The sequence below is a fragment of the Chrysemys picta genome, chromosome 2 (assembly GCF_011386835.1).
Source record: "Chrysemys picta bellii isolate R12L10 chromosome 2, ASM1138683v2, whole genome shotgun sequence".
Classification (NCBI taxonomy): domain Eukaryota; kingdom Metazoa; phylum Chordata; order Testudines; family Emydidae; genus Chrysemys; species Chrysemys picta.
Window position 1 is genome coordinate 252,417,118 of NC_088792.1, and position 15,211 is coordinate 252,432,328.

The 15,211-nt window shown below is 39.3% G+C and overlaps 1 protein-coding gene across 13 annotated transcripts in view; it reads left to right on the forward strand.

Moving 5' to 3' along the window:
• Window positions 1-15,211, forward strand: part of VPS13B (vacuolar protein sorting 13 homolog B) — a 943,390-nt gene that overhangs the window by 848,369 nt on the left and 79,810 nt on the right. For all 13 annotated transcript variants that reach the window (XR_010598024.1, XM_065582180.1, XM_065582178.1 and 10 more), the window contains 2 exons: window positions 6,071-6,252; window positions 8,050-8,399. Coding sequence is in view for 12 of the 13 variants with exons in the window: in XM_065582180.1 (XP_065438252.1) it covers window positions 6,071-6,252; window positions 8,050-8,399 (532 nt within the window). In the remaining variant the exon portion in view is untranslated. The remainder of the gene's footprint in view (window positions 1-6,070; window positions 6,253-8,049; window positions 8,400-15,211) is intronic.

Sequence of the window (15,211 nt, forward strand, 5' to 3'; positions counted from 1 at the left end):
TTCAAGTTTCTCTTGGAGTTGGTCTCAGCAGTTGGTTCAGGAACTAGTGATATGGTGGTCCTTTTTCAAAATAAGGTTTCTCCACATGAATAAATGAAAGTAGTTTAGAGTCTTTAAAGATCTTTTTGAGTGCCTGACATTTTGAGTGCCCAGCTATTATACCCATCTGGTATATTGTTTGTAGAGCAAGGAGATCACAGTAAAGTATGGATAAATGCCTTAAATTACTTTCTAGGAGTGAAGCTTCTGACAAGTTCTCCTGCATCAACCATGTCATGCTGCCCCACAATCATTATTATGATTAGAGGTGGGAAATAAAGGCCTTAGCACACTAGGACTCTGTAAATAAAAATACGTAAGAAGCAGATTATATGAAGTCTGAAGAAACAAGGAGTTTGGTTTTTATGAAAATATCCTTGTAATAATAAATGAGGAAGGAAAAACTGAGAGTTGCTGGTACAATGGTTTCTGAAAAGAAAAATGTTTGAGTTTAAAGAAAATTTGAGATGCTCTTACGGCTTCATACTACTTTGCTCTGGTTTTTATGACAATGAATAATTACTTTGGAGAGTGCATTTCTGGGAGGTTACTGTGAACAGGGATAAATGAATCAATTTGGATAAATCAAAAGTTGACTCAAAGAAAAAACTAAAATTAAATCTTTGTTAAGGTTCTAAAAAGTTAGATTAACCTTTCTTTCCCCCTACTTCTCTTTTTTATTTTTGTGTGTCTCTGTCTCTGGACAGAACAGGAGGTGCTGAAATATCATGGGAAAGGCTGCTCTTACAGTATTGCCAGTTCTTCTGAGATTACTAACTGGTTTTGCAAACTGAAAAGCACTCGATGATCCAGATAACCATTTAAATTTTGGGTGATTATCAGAATTGGTTATTTTTAAGCTTTGCCCATCCCTCCTTGAGACTACTATAATAATCATAGAATCGTAGGACTGGAAGGGACATTGAGAGGTCATCTAGTCCAGTCCCCTGCACTCCTGGCAGTACTAAGTATTATCTAGTTCTTATAATTAGTTATTGCATAATGTTTTCCATCCGTATATCTCCAAGTACTTTACAAAGGAGAGTAAAGCATAATTGTTTCTGTCTTACATATGCGGAAACTGAGGCAGAGTATTTGCATGGCAGAACCAAGATTAGAACATAGATCTCCCAGTCCAATTCCCTAACCATTAGCCCAAGCCATCTCGAAGAATTATTTATTTCCAGAGATACCAATTGGCATGGCAGAGATCAGCTGTACTGTAGAGAGAGTTATAAACATAGGCAATGGAAGTGGCAATGATGGATGGCCTATGACTTTGGCCATTTTCAAAGTAATAGGTGACAAATGGAAGAGGGAAAAGGAAGCATAGGAAATCAACTATAAATCTAATATACAGTGATGTTGTAGCTGTGTCAGGCCCAGGGTATTAGAAAGACAAGGTGGATGAGGTAATATCTTTTATTGGACCAACTTCTGTAGGTGAGAGAGAGACTAGATTTTGAGTATCAGAGGGGTAGCCGTGTTAGTCTGAATCTGTAAAAAGCAACAGAGGATCCTGTGGCACCTTTGAGACTAACAGAAGTATTGGGAGCATAAGCTTTCGTGGGTAAGAACCTCACTTCTTCAGATGCAAGTAATGGAAATCTCTAGAGGCAGGTATAAATCAGTGTGGAGATAACGAGGTTAGTTCAATCAGGGAGGGTGAGGTGCTCTGCTAGCAGTTGAGGTGTGAACACCAAGGGAGGAGAAACTGCTTCTATAGTTGGATAGCCATTCACAGTCTTTGTTTAATCCTGATCTGATGGTGTCAAATTTGCAAATGAACTGGAGCGCAGCAGTTTCTCTTTGGAGTCTGGTCCTGAAGTTTTTTTGCTGTAAGATGGCTACCTTTACATCTGCTATTGTGTGGCCAGGGAGGTTGAAGTGTTCTCCTACAGGTTTTTGTATATTGCCATTCCTGATATCTGACTTGTGTCCATTTATCCTCTTGCGTAGTGACTGTCCAGTTTGGCCAATGTACATAGCAGAGGGGCATTGCTGGCATATGATGGCATATATAACATTGGTGGACGTGCAGGTGAATGAGCCGGTGATGTTGTAGCTGATCTGGTTAGGTCCTGTGATGGTGTTGCTGGTATAGATATGTGGGCAGAGTTGGCATCGAGGTTTGTTGCATGGCTTGGTTCCTGAGTTAGAGTTGTTATGGTGCGGTGCGTGGTTGCTGGTGAGAATATGCTTAAGGTTGGCAGGTTGTCTGTGGGCGAGGACTGGCCTGCCTCCCAAGGTCTGTGAAAGTGAGGGATCATTGTCCAGGATGGGTTGTAGATCACTGATGATGCGTTGGAGAGGTTTAAGCTGAGGACTGTAGGTGATGGCCAGTGGAGTTCTGTTGGTTTCTCTTCTGGGCCTGTCTTATAGCAGGAGGCTTCTGGGTACACGTCTGGCTCTGTTGATTTGTTTCTTTATTTCCTTGTGTGGTTATCGTAGTTTTGAGAATGCTTGGTGGAGATCTTGTAGGTGTTGGTCTCTGTCTGAGGGATTGGAGCAGATGCAATTGTACCTCAGTGCTTGGCTGTAGACAATGGATCGTGTGGTGTGACCGGGGTGGAAGCTGGAGGCATGAAGGTAGGCGTAGCAGTCGGTGGGTTTTCGGTATAGGGTGGTGTTAATGTAGCCATCGCTTATTTGTACGGTGGTGTCTAGGAAGTGGACCTCCCGTGTAGATTGGTCCAGGCTGAGGTTGATGGTGGGGTGGAAGCTGTTGAAAGCATGGTGGAATTCTTCCAGGGTCTCCTTCCCATGGGTCCAGATGATGAAGATGTCATCAATATAGCGTAGGTAGAGAAGGGGCATGAGTGGACGAGAGCTGAGGAAGCGTTGTTCCAGGTCAGCCATAAAAATGTTGGCATATTGTGGGGCCATGCGGGTGCCCATAGCGGTGCCACTGGTCTGGAGGTATATATTGTCACCAAATTTGAAATAATTGTGCGTGAGGATAAAGTCACAGAGCTCAGCAATAAGTTGTGCTGTGTCATCATCAGGGATACTGTTCCTGACAGCTTGTATTCCATCTGTATGTGGGATGTTTGTGTAGAGAGCCTCTACATCCATGGTGGCTAGGATGGTGTTTTCTGGGAAGTCACCAATGCATTGTAGTTTTCTCAGGAAATCTGTGGTGTCACGGAGATAGCTGGGAGTGCTGGTGGCGTAGGGTCTGAGTAGGGAGTCCACATATCCAGACAGTCCTTCAGTGAGAGTGCCAATGCCCGAGATGATGGGGCGTCCAAGATTTCCTGGTTTGTGGATCTTAGGTAGTAGATAGAATAACCCCGGTCGGGGCTCTAAGGGTATGTTGATTTGTTCCTGTGTTAGTGTAGGGAGTGTCCTGAGTAGATGGTGCAGTTTCTTAGTGTATTCCTCAGTGGGATCTGAAGAAAGTGGCCTGTAGAATTTGGTATTGGAGAGTTGTCTGGCAGCCTCCTTCTGGTAGTCAGACCTGTTCATGATGACAACAGCACCTCCTTTATCAGCCTCTTTGATGATAATGTCAGGGTGGTTTCTGAGGCTGTGGATGGCATTGCGTTCTGCACGACTTAGGTTATGAGGCAAGCGATGTTGTTTTTCCACAATTTCTGCCTGTGCACGTCGGCGGAAGCATTCTGTGTATAGGTCCAGACTGTCATTTCGACCCTCAGGAGGAGTCCATGTGGAGTTCTTCTTCCTGTGTTGTTGGTGGGAGGGTATCTGTGTATCAGTGCGCTGTTCAGTGTTATCTTGAAAGTATTCCTTGAGTCGGAGGCGGCGAAAGTAGGCTTCCAGATCACCACAGAACTGTATCATGTTTGTGGGGGTGCTGGGGCAAAAGGAGAGTCCCCGAGATAGGACTGCTATGTACATTGGCCAAACTGGACAGTCACTACGCAAGAGGATAAATGGACACAAGTCAGATATCAGGAATGGCAATATACAAAAACCTGTAGGAGAACACTTCAACCTCCCTGGCCACACAATAGCAGATGTAAAGGTAGCCATCTTACAGCAAAAAAACTTCAGGACCAGACTCCAAAGAGAAACTGCTGAGTTCCAGTTCATTTGCAAATTTGACACCATCAGATCAGGATTAAACAAAGACTGTGAATGGCTATCCAACTATAGAAGCAGTTTCTCCTCCCTTGGTGTTCACACCTCAACTGCTCGCAGAGCACCTCACCCTCCCTGATTGAACTAACCTCGTTATCTCCACACTGATTTATACCTGCCTCTAGAGATTTCCATTACTTGCATCTGAAGAAGTGAGGTTCTTACCCACGAAAGCTTATGCTCCCAATACTTCTGTTAGTCTCAAAGGTGCCACAGGACCCTCTGTTGCTTTTTACTAGATTTTGAGTTACACAGAGCTGGGCTTCCAGACCTGAGGCAGATCTCTGTGTAGCTCGAAAGCTTGTCTCTCTCACCAACAGAAGTTGGTCCAATAAAAGATATTACCTCAGCCACCTTGTCTCTCTATAAATCCAGTAGCAGATCTCTCTCTCCTCCCTCACTATCTCTGTACATTACATCCTGTCTTTTTCCTTTGATAATGAACACATCTTGAATTGTTTATTGTTAAACATATATAGCACCTGTTAGTCTAACATTTTCATGAATCCCAAAAACTCATCATGTCCACAAGCCCAAAATGTACTTTAAGCTCTTTGAAGATAAATATCGTGCTAGTTATTTATTATAACACATGATGATCAAATTAGGTGTGTGACATAAACATTAGGAAATTAAATTAAAGTGTTTGCGCATGAAAATTATGGGCACATATATATTTATGCATAATTTTGCAGATTCGCATGTAGAAATTGAAGATAAATGGAAGGGCTGAAAATTTTGCCCTCAATGTACAAAGCATATTGGTTACATTTTTGGAATTTTTAATCCAAATCTGCTCCAAATTTTATATGTCTTTTTGTTATTTACTAAATTTAGGCTCGCATAATATATTTAATATTTGGTTAAAATTGAACACAAAACCAGTATTTAACTGTGGACAAAAACTCAGAGTTTGTTGGTCTCAAACAAAACCTGTGATTTTTAACCCCAGAACTCTAAAATTGCAAAATAGCTAAAGTAGTGGGAGTGAGGAGCATTTAATGATTGATTTGGCTTAAATTAGAAAGTTTATTTGTACCGCTAAGATGTCTTAGCAACCTATAGGCTTGCAAGGCCGTTTTAGCTGTTCTCAAGAGAACTTCAGGATAAGTCTTGGAAATATTCACAGTGTCAGGAATTGTCATTAGCAAGAGAAAATTCAACTGGGATGGCATTTTTAAATTGTTCAGTTACTGTTTCATAATAGATTTTATACGGCTCCATGCTAAGCTTATAACAGAGGTTTGTCTAAGACATATTTTTCTAAAATGCTGACTATACAGTGGCAAAGGACAATAAGAAAGAGGCTTGCAGGGAGGGATTCAAATGTGGAAAACATAGCTACAGTATATAAATCGTGGAGTACTTTATTTTAAAAAATCCTTTTTTGTCTTGGTAAAGTGAGTTTTCAAATCTTTCTTATGGCCTTTGCAATGTCAACACAGTTGATCACTACATTTTAACAAACATTAAAACATAACTGCCATTTTTCATTAATTTCTAAAAGTTTAATTTCTTCATTTTTTTTGTTCACATATTTCAGTAAGTAAATTGAATGCACTCTACTGTAATAACTAAGTTCTTTGATTGAAATATTGTCTACCGACTTCAGCTTGAAAACAAATTGTATGCCAATATTGTATGCAGTGTTGTTTTAGCCATGTCAGTCCCAGGATACTAGAGAGACAAGGGGAGTGAGGTAATACCTTTTGTTGAACCAACTTCTGTTGGTGAGAGAGACAAGCTTTCGAGCTTACACAGAGCTCTTGCTTGTCCCTCCTTTGTGCCAGTATTAACAGTTAAACATAAAATAAAATGGTTATTTTGGCTATGTCAGAAAAACAGCATAGCAAATGCTCAAATCCTGTTATAAAGTGATAAAGACCTGGACTTGCTGAGCTACTGCTTCATTATATATTTTCCACAGCTCTGAAAGTGAATCTGGCTCACAAAGTGCATGTGATCAGCTTGTGACTCCTACAGCGTTAGCAGCCTGTACCAGGGTTGACTCCTGTTTTACTCCTTGGTTTGTGCCTTCACTTGGCGTTTCAGTCCATTTTGCTCATTTGGAACTCCATCTCTGCCATCATCTTGATCAGCTGGGCACAGGTTCGTACCTTTTAACTCATAATAACAAAAACATTTAATTACGATTTACTATCATTTTGCCTTCTATATTCCCAGTTTCTTCTTCAGGCAGCAAACTATGAAAAATCACTACTAGGAAAGGCCATTGGTAATCACTTCAGTGCAAACTCACAACTTCTGTTCTGTGTCGATTGATAGAGTACATTCCAAAAGCAGTGTGACTGACTGATCAGCTTCACTTTGTCCCTTGGGATTGAGTGATTGTATGTAGAAGCAGTTCAGTTTTCTTAGCCCTGACTAGTAATAGCAGGTGCCAGTTCACTCTTGAGCCAACTTATAGAACCAATTCAACTTTTAAATTTTCCAACATATTTACATTATTGTTGAAATATTTGACAATTTTGCAACCTCTTTAGTAAGGATTCCTTGGTAAAGGAACTGCAGATATAATCATTATTCCAATTATGATCATTTTTAGAAAGATGAATCTGTTTTTGTTCAGTGCTCTCTATCATTGCATTAAAGTCATATACATTCCAAGAGATCTTTAGATTGTTTGATTTCAAATGCCAACAATGCTTTGCTTGGAATATGAACAAATACCTAAGATACCTTTTAAAGGAACTGCTTTTTTCATTAGTAGTTCTGGGTTTTTCTGCAAAATTAAAATATATCCATTATCAAATTTTACTAACATTAATGCTAGTAAAATCTAGTAAATTAATTGTACACCAGCTAGCGCTGTACAGTGCTTAAACTTTCGAGCTATTATACTCCAATTCCAGTTGCTGGCGCTGTGGAATTATACATAATGGAAAAAGCAACAATCAGATTAAAATCAAACACAGCTGTTTCATGTTTCAGCAACAATTGAGTTTATGCTGATGCTGTTATCTTTATTGCACCTAAAAGTCCCAGTCAGTATTGGGATTTATTTTGCTAGGTGCTGTACAAATAGAGTACAAAACTTACTGAATCCATTACATTTTTGAACATTTTTTAAAGATAATAGGGCTTGAGTGTGCAAAAGGCTGAGCATTTTGGTTCCAGTGCAGCACATGAAACCTTTGTTATATATTTCTCAATCTTGAAGTTTCAAGATTATGTTTTGGTTTGTTTTAAGTTTTTGAGTGATTATGTTGCTTATGAAAGGGAGGGTATACTTGTGGTTTTTGAATACTCTGCTAATCAGAGCAAGTATAGAAATTTCATTATAAAACCTGTTAGTCTGCAGAATGGCAGTTCAACAAGTATGACAGTGTTACTGGTATTCATTATTTATACGGGCTCATAAATGTGTATGGCATGTTACATACATACTCCCCCTACACAAACAGAACTGACAACAGTATGGGCCCTACTCCAAATAAGTTTACAATGTAAGGCCCCAATTCTGCATTGTGTACTGTGCTGGTACAGGAATCTTCCTACACTACACAAAATGCAGAAATGATGCCTAACATTGGATTTGACAGACAAAAAGTGAAAGACAGAGCTAGGACCCAGAGTAACATATATAAGGTTCTTTGGTTGCTTAAGTTTATGAATATATCTGGATGGATTTTATTTTTACGTACATGGTGTTTGCAGTGTATAAGGTTATATTAATTATAGTTGTCTTTGTTTATTAAATACTCTACACTATCACCAATAATTTTAAGTTTCAGACGTTTAAGCTATTCTATGTATTTTACACATTTTGAACACATGAAAAGCTCCTCCAAATAAAAAAATAATTTGGGAAAGCAAAGACGTTCTTGAAGCTTGACTGCATTATTGATATCCTATTTTAATTCTATCTATTCTTTAATTTAACAGCACCAACAAGGTTCCTTCAACCATTTACTTCTGATAAAAATGTTCCATCTGAACTAGAATACATGATAGTTTCCCTCAAAGAGCCCCACACATATCTCCGGCAGTGGAGTGATGAATCAGTCTTCAAGGAGATCAAGTTTTCTACATGGACTGACTGTAAACTTTTGGAGTGCCGAAATGTTACTATGCAGAATATCGTGAAGCCTTTCAAAATCTGTGGGCAGATTGCCATTTCTAGCAGTGCAACAGAAAGGTTGCTGGACTGCACTGTGATGGTGGACCCTATATTCGTAAACTTTGGGCAGCATGCAGTTCATTCTCTGAATACAGCATTTCAAGCTTGGCAACAGGTATGCAAATATGGTAGCATGAAAGAAATTACATTCTGGCTATTTGGATTCACTTAAAATCAAAGTTGGTGGTAATTAAATTTATTAACAATAGTCAAAGATGTAAAAGACTTTTACAGTAGAAGTCTTTCTAGTATTGAACATTAATTCAAACACAGCTGTGAAAATTAGGAGATATAATGGACCACATTCTGCTCTGTTACACTTGAGTAAATCCAGACTAACTGCTTGAACTTCAGTGGAGTGACAGTGATTTATACTGGTATAACTGTGATCAGATTCTAACCCAGTGGGTCTTTGAAATACAAAATATTCAGTTAATATGTGAATGATGTATGATATGCAAGACTAGTTCATTCTTAGTAGTATGACATTTTCTTTCCAACAGCTACTGCTTTTATTCTTATTGAAGTTCAGTACTAGTGTCACATTACATTCTGTGTATGCAGCATTAATCGGCAAGACCAATTCTGGTGCAAAGAACATTGCTTCTTCAGTGAACTTTCAAAGGTCTATAATGCTCTCACCTCAATACAGCCCTGAACGCAAATAATTTTCTTTATCAGCCTACAGACAAATATGTTTCTTGTGAATTAATTACCTGTAATGGCACTACAATAGCAAAGTAAAAAAAAGATAAAACATCTGTTTTATATAAAAAAAAATTATTTTTAAGGGCACTCCATGGTTTGCTTGTTGCAAAAGGACATTCATAAAACAAGAGCTAGTGTGATTTAAATCTTTACAGCTGGTTCAAATATCACTGTGAACAAAGATCTTTGTAGCTCCAATTTCTGTCTTTTGTCATATTTTGAACAATGCATTTAATAAAAAACAAACATAGAAAAAACATGAGAGTCCTTGTTAGCCCAGTTAAGCCCAGAATATTTCTGTCTTAGAACCAGAGCCTCATCTAAGATGTGTGGCAACTACTGAAACATGGCCTTCAGAAAGATTAGTTTCCTCTTAGGATAAAAAAGTCTCTCAGACACAGTTATACATCTAAATAAAATATGGTGCATAAATATTTAAATGTTTTAAACCACATCAGAGTGTAAATGGCTGACTGACTACAAAGTGCCTTGAAGGAATATTCTGAGTTGAAAAAATGGACTTGTATATTTGATTAAGTAGAGCCATATGTCGTATAGTATATTGCTGACAGGTACATTCTATGAATAGTTGGTTCTGATTTATACATGGCTTTGGCAATGTTAACATGATCCACAGGAGGATATACTTCTGTAATTGTTGCTGTAATTTTCTCGTTTCCTCTCATGTCAAGGGTACTTGCCACCATGTTCTGATGTGGTGGGTATCTAGCCCTGAGTATTCTAGATTAAAAACTTGCACTACTTTGAAATTAGGGGACATTTGACACAGAAGTGGGTTCAAAACTGCTTATTAAATAAATTGCTACCAAGCTGTTATGTATGTGGTTTTACCTCCACAAGGGGGGAAAATGAATTTCCCAGTTGTAAGTATTGTTTGATGTACGGTGTTCACATTGAGTACAGAGTAAATGCTGCCAACAAGAAACATGTATTTAATAAGCAGGAAAAATAATTCTCCACATATTTTTTACTGGATTAATATATGGCATAAGTAATTTTATATTCCATGTGGATGGGACAGACAGATGAAGCATGAAGCAATTTGGCCTTGCACCTTTAGGTCAAGAGTTCAGGTTTAACAGAAGCCTTTGTCAGTGTCTTTGTTTCCTAGATGTGGATTGATTTAGTAATGATGAAAGTTTTAAAAGTAGCTTAGGCCTAAAAAACACCAAGTACATATTTTGCTTTATACTTCTAGGTCACATGCTGAAAACCGGAGGGGATTAGCTCTTTTTTAAAAAACAATTTCCCTTATTGACTTTGTGTTTCACTGTCTAATCTTTTATAATATGAAATGCCTGTTCAAATACAAGCTGTAACAATCTAATGCACAACTGAATGCAAAGCTAAAGTAAATAAGGTTTTAATTATAAAATTAATGTATAGGGAACATTAAGGGGTTATTATTTAATAATAGAGTATATGCTGAAACAGAAAATGCATGTTTCACTTGAATAATGATGCAATGTTTTTTACTGTATTTGAACATTTAAACCATTCTAAATTGTTTTAAATCATTAGATTGATCCCAGTTCATTAAGAAAACTCAGTCTGATTTCCAAGATATCTTCCAGTCAGTCAGATATCTGTGATCACAGCGGCTTCCTTGTATCTCTGCTACAATGATTGGAAGAAGGAATAGTATATTCATATAGCTGCTATTTAAATTTCAGTTGATAATGTCAAAATGCAGCAGGCATATCATACCTTAGGTTTTGACTGTAACAATCATCAAAGATTGCTGTTCTGTCTTAGAAAAACAGTTGGAAAGGATATATGAAATTACTAAAGTCCTTTCAGCAGACCAGCCACATTAAGTAATATATGCAAAACTCTTCCACAACTGTACAGTAGCTTGCAAAACACTCAGAAGATAACCCCATGCACAGGGTTATCATGATTCATTCCCATACCTAGCACTGCTTTGAAATAAGTTTGAGCTGGAAGATCTTTCTGGCTATGGTCATTCAAATGAGCACAGAGCCCTGAGACAGGGAAAGCTTGAGGACCAGCACTATATAGAGAAGGGGGTTTCCTCTCTGAATTGAGTTCACAAATTATTTGAAAACCCTGTGAACAAGAGAGACTTTCCAGGCCTCCCTGAAGGAAAAGAAAGACCTAGGAACAGACTAGAGAGGGCAGGGAGTTGTCCCCCAGGAATTGACCTTTGTCCATACCCAGTTCAGGGTGTTGATCTTTTGTCAAATCCTGTGATTGTTATTTTGATTCAAGAGAGCATTTTTCCCTAACCCAGTCTTAGGCATGTTTTTTGTTTGCAGCTCTTTTAGTGGCCAGTCAGTCCTCTGCTGATATGACTCCTGCACCGTGCCCCAATTTTTGTTTGTTTTCTTTCTTTGTGTCTGGGGATTAGATCCTCTCCTTTAACTATTATTCCTACCCTCCCCTTTGCCAGTCTACACTTCTTCCTCTCCTTCTTTTGCCTCTTTTCTCCCTTTCAGAACCCTCCCACCCCAGGCATTTCTAGTACTAGACATTAGCAGCAGCTTTGGGGCTAAGTTCACCCACTGTGCCTCAGAGCGTGCTAACATCAAGGGAAAGCAGGCAGTGTTCTGCTGGAGAAAGATACCTTTCATCAGTAATGTGAGATATGGAGGAACCCAGCAGCAGAGGCTCCATGAGCGATGTGCTGAATTAGCACAACCACAAGTCACTCTTGACATCCCCTTTGTTTTCCTTTGGGGCATCTGTGACCACCTCTAAGCCCCTCTCCCCCAGCAGGTGACTGGTATCTTGTGCCACTGCAACTCCCTTCAGGTAAACTTTCCTCTACTGGGGGGCCCTGTGACCTGAGTTATGTGAATAGAATCCAATATGACCTAGGGCTTAAAATACCACTTGTATCTATGTCTTAGAAATGCTGCTGCTAAAGACAATAGATGCTGGTAGCACTTCGAGCATATAATGCTAGTAACTGCTATCAGTATTTGACATTAAATGTGGTTAGTGCTGTTAGTATAGCCTGATGGAACAGTGCTGCATGCTGCCCTTGGAGGTAATGAGAGGAAGGATGATCTGATAGTTAGGGCACTAGCCTGGATTTGGAAGAGACAGGTTCAGTTCCCTGCTCCACACAGACTTCCTGTGTGACTTCAGGCCAGTCACTGAGCCTCAGTAATCTATGTATAAAATGGAATAATAGCACTTCCCTACCTCACAGCAGTGTTGTGAGGATGAATACATTGAAAATTGGCGGGGCGGGTCTCAGATAACACATTGATGGAAGCCATATGTGGCCTTTAGATACATACATACAATGTTAGATCAGGGTCACACACCCAAGGTGTGCAATCCCATAGCCTGTAAAGCATCTATTCTGGCATCTTAAATGCGAACTTGTTGCCCCAAGCACCAATCATTAATTGTGCATATGCACTGGCGCAAAATTAAAATTAGGCTTAGCCTATTGAATTATTTTTGCATGTCAGTAAATGCATGAAGATACTCTTCATGGTAATCGAGCTTCATATTAATACTCCAAGAAGCTCAAACTCCTTGTGGTGCTATTGTTTCAGGCTTTCTGGCTGCAGAACCAAGAAGACAAATCCAGTGGCTGTTTCTTGGGGAAAAAAAGTTGTATTAAATTCACTAAGGTCTGAGCTAGGTTTGACTATAATAACATACTGAGTTCCTTAGCTTTTAAATACTGTCCTTGAAAAACAATATTTCATAAAGCTGTTACAAGAAAATATATGTTTGTGGTAGATATATGGGTATGGCAGTTTGACAATGAGAAGTCATAGATCCATCACTAGAGAGTGCCAAAATAAACTGTGCTCTCTGAAGTGGCACTGTATATGTCAGCATCTAGTATACCCAGATCAGCTGCTGAATACAATTAATGCAGATGCTCTGTTATGAGTTTTACTCCTTACAAAAAGGGAGACTTTGTCTACAGTTAGCTTAGTTGACTAACTTTTCATGGAAGATATGCAGCATAAGGAAGAGAAATTCATGACAAAGGGCCAGATTTTCAGAAGTTAAGTGTCCAATTACATACCTAATTGCTCTCACAAATCAGATAATTTAGTACACAAATGCACTTAATTAGTCATTTTCATGCTAAGTTACCTAAATTGTGCATGGAGTCACCATAGGGGCTAAATTTTACCTTTTGATTTGCACACAGAGTTCACACTGAATTCAATAATAGCCAGGCACTCACATCCAAAGGCACAATTTGTCATAATTTAAGTTAAATTTGGCACACATCTTGCACACCTAACTTTCTGAAAATCTGGCCCACAGTGTTTTTCTTACTATTGTGACAAGAGCAGGTACCAAACTGTGTTCATGGACCATTAGTGGTCTGTAGAGAGCTGTCTGGTCTTATGTTCCTGGCTCTCTTTCTTGCTTCCAGATGCTTTTTTCAGGTTTCCAGGCACATCATTGTCAGAGACCTTGGGAAGCTTGTGAAAGTAGCTGTGGTAGGAGCCAACCTCACTTTTTCTACTAGGGAACTCCGCTACTTAAGACAGGGAGTAGGGGAAATAGAATTAGCTCTCAAAGACTGAAGCTACCTGTGTTCCTAGAGCTGCCTGCCAGCAGGAGAAAAATATCCTAGGAAGGAGAGATGGGAATGGAGCAACTGGACAATAAGTTGAGGGGAGAAGGCAACCAAGCAACAGAGAGAGAAAAGAGAACAAGTGATAGAGAAGCATGTGCAGGGAAAGATGGGTGGAAAATAAATGAAAACCAAAAGTAAATAATGTGATAATTTATATATGCTATATACATACAATTGCATAAATAGTATTCTAGTATTACTTCCTCATGTAAGCAATTGCTCCATTTGCCACAAGGATGTTATGTGATAGCAAGTGGAAAAGGAGAGAGTTGGCACAATGGTGATGAGGGTGTGGGAGAGGAATCTGTGAGATGATTTCTCTGTGAAAATGTTTGAGAGCACTATGTTACAGAAACCTGCCATTTAAGGGGTGAAAGGATTACTTAGTTAAGTGACACTTGTTTCAGCTGAGCTAAACAATGCGCCCTGATCAGTCTCAGGCTCAAAGATCCCAGTTGTAGAAATTTTGCCTGAAAAAAGACAGTGGCACCAGCTACTTGCAACCTCTACAAGGGAGCAATTTGGCATAATTGTGAGAGCAACCCAGAAAGTGGGTGAGGATATAGGAGGGGGTGGCCCGGGTGGGAAGGCTATGGTACTCATCACATCCCCAGGCAGTTTTCATTGGCAGAGTTGCTATGTGAGCCTTGAGTATACTTTTCATTAGCTCCATCCTGACAAAACCCTCCCTGGGGGAGGGCAGTAGTATTACTTCCAATTCTCCCTTGGCAGTGAATGCTTCTCCTGGTGCAGAGGATTGCAGTTTGTGCCTGCAGGCGTGAGTAAAGCCCTGTGGGTTGATAATTTATATTGACTGTCATTGAGTCCCATCATGCAAATAGAATAAGTGGTGGAAAGATGCCCAGAATGCTCTTTGCTCTGCTGTGATACCTCAGAACTGAAAAGGAGCCAGATACAAAGAGTGGAGGAGGGACTGCTACATTGAGCAGGGAGTATTTCTACCAAATTAAAATGATGTTATGAAAATGCATTAGACAGTTTAATATTTTGCATGTTGAGCCATTAAATTGCATGACGTATTTTCAAAAAAGCCTGTAGATTTGTGGAACTAGTCCCCAAGTTGCAGCCCTAGCGGTCCTGCTACTTTGAAGTGTTGCAGCATCACAAGAGAGAGCCTTCTGGGAGGAAAGATTTGCTCCAGAATGTTCCATAGCAGCATTTCAAAGTAAAAGAAGAAGCTGGGGAGCAGGACATGTGCCCTGTTAGCCTTGCAGATCTTTTATCAAGCTTGGAGGAACAATAGCATTGCTTTATATTCAGCCTCTAGTGCATTGTCTGCACCATAGAACACATTATTTCCTACATATGTTAATTTTGCACTAGTCATTTTTAAAAGTTGGGAGATTTCATTTTCCTTCTAGCTTTGAATGTTTATGATTTACAGTAGAAGAGCAAAAATCAAAATACATTCTTGGGATACACATTTTAGACCCCAGCACTTGTTTGTGCTTATGCTGGCAATATAGAATACTTTATAACCAAAGCTAATGACAACAGATCTTACAGCATTTCTGTGTTGTAACAATCGCCACTGGGCAGACAGCTGCCAAACATCTTGCAATTAAGCTGATGCTTGTTGGCTTTCATATTCT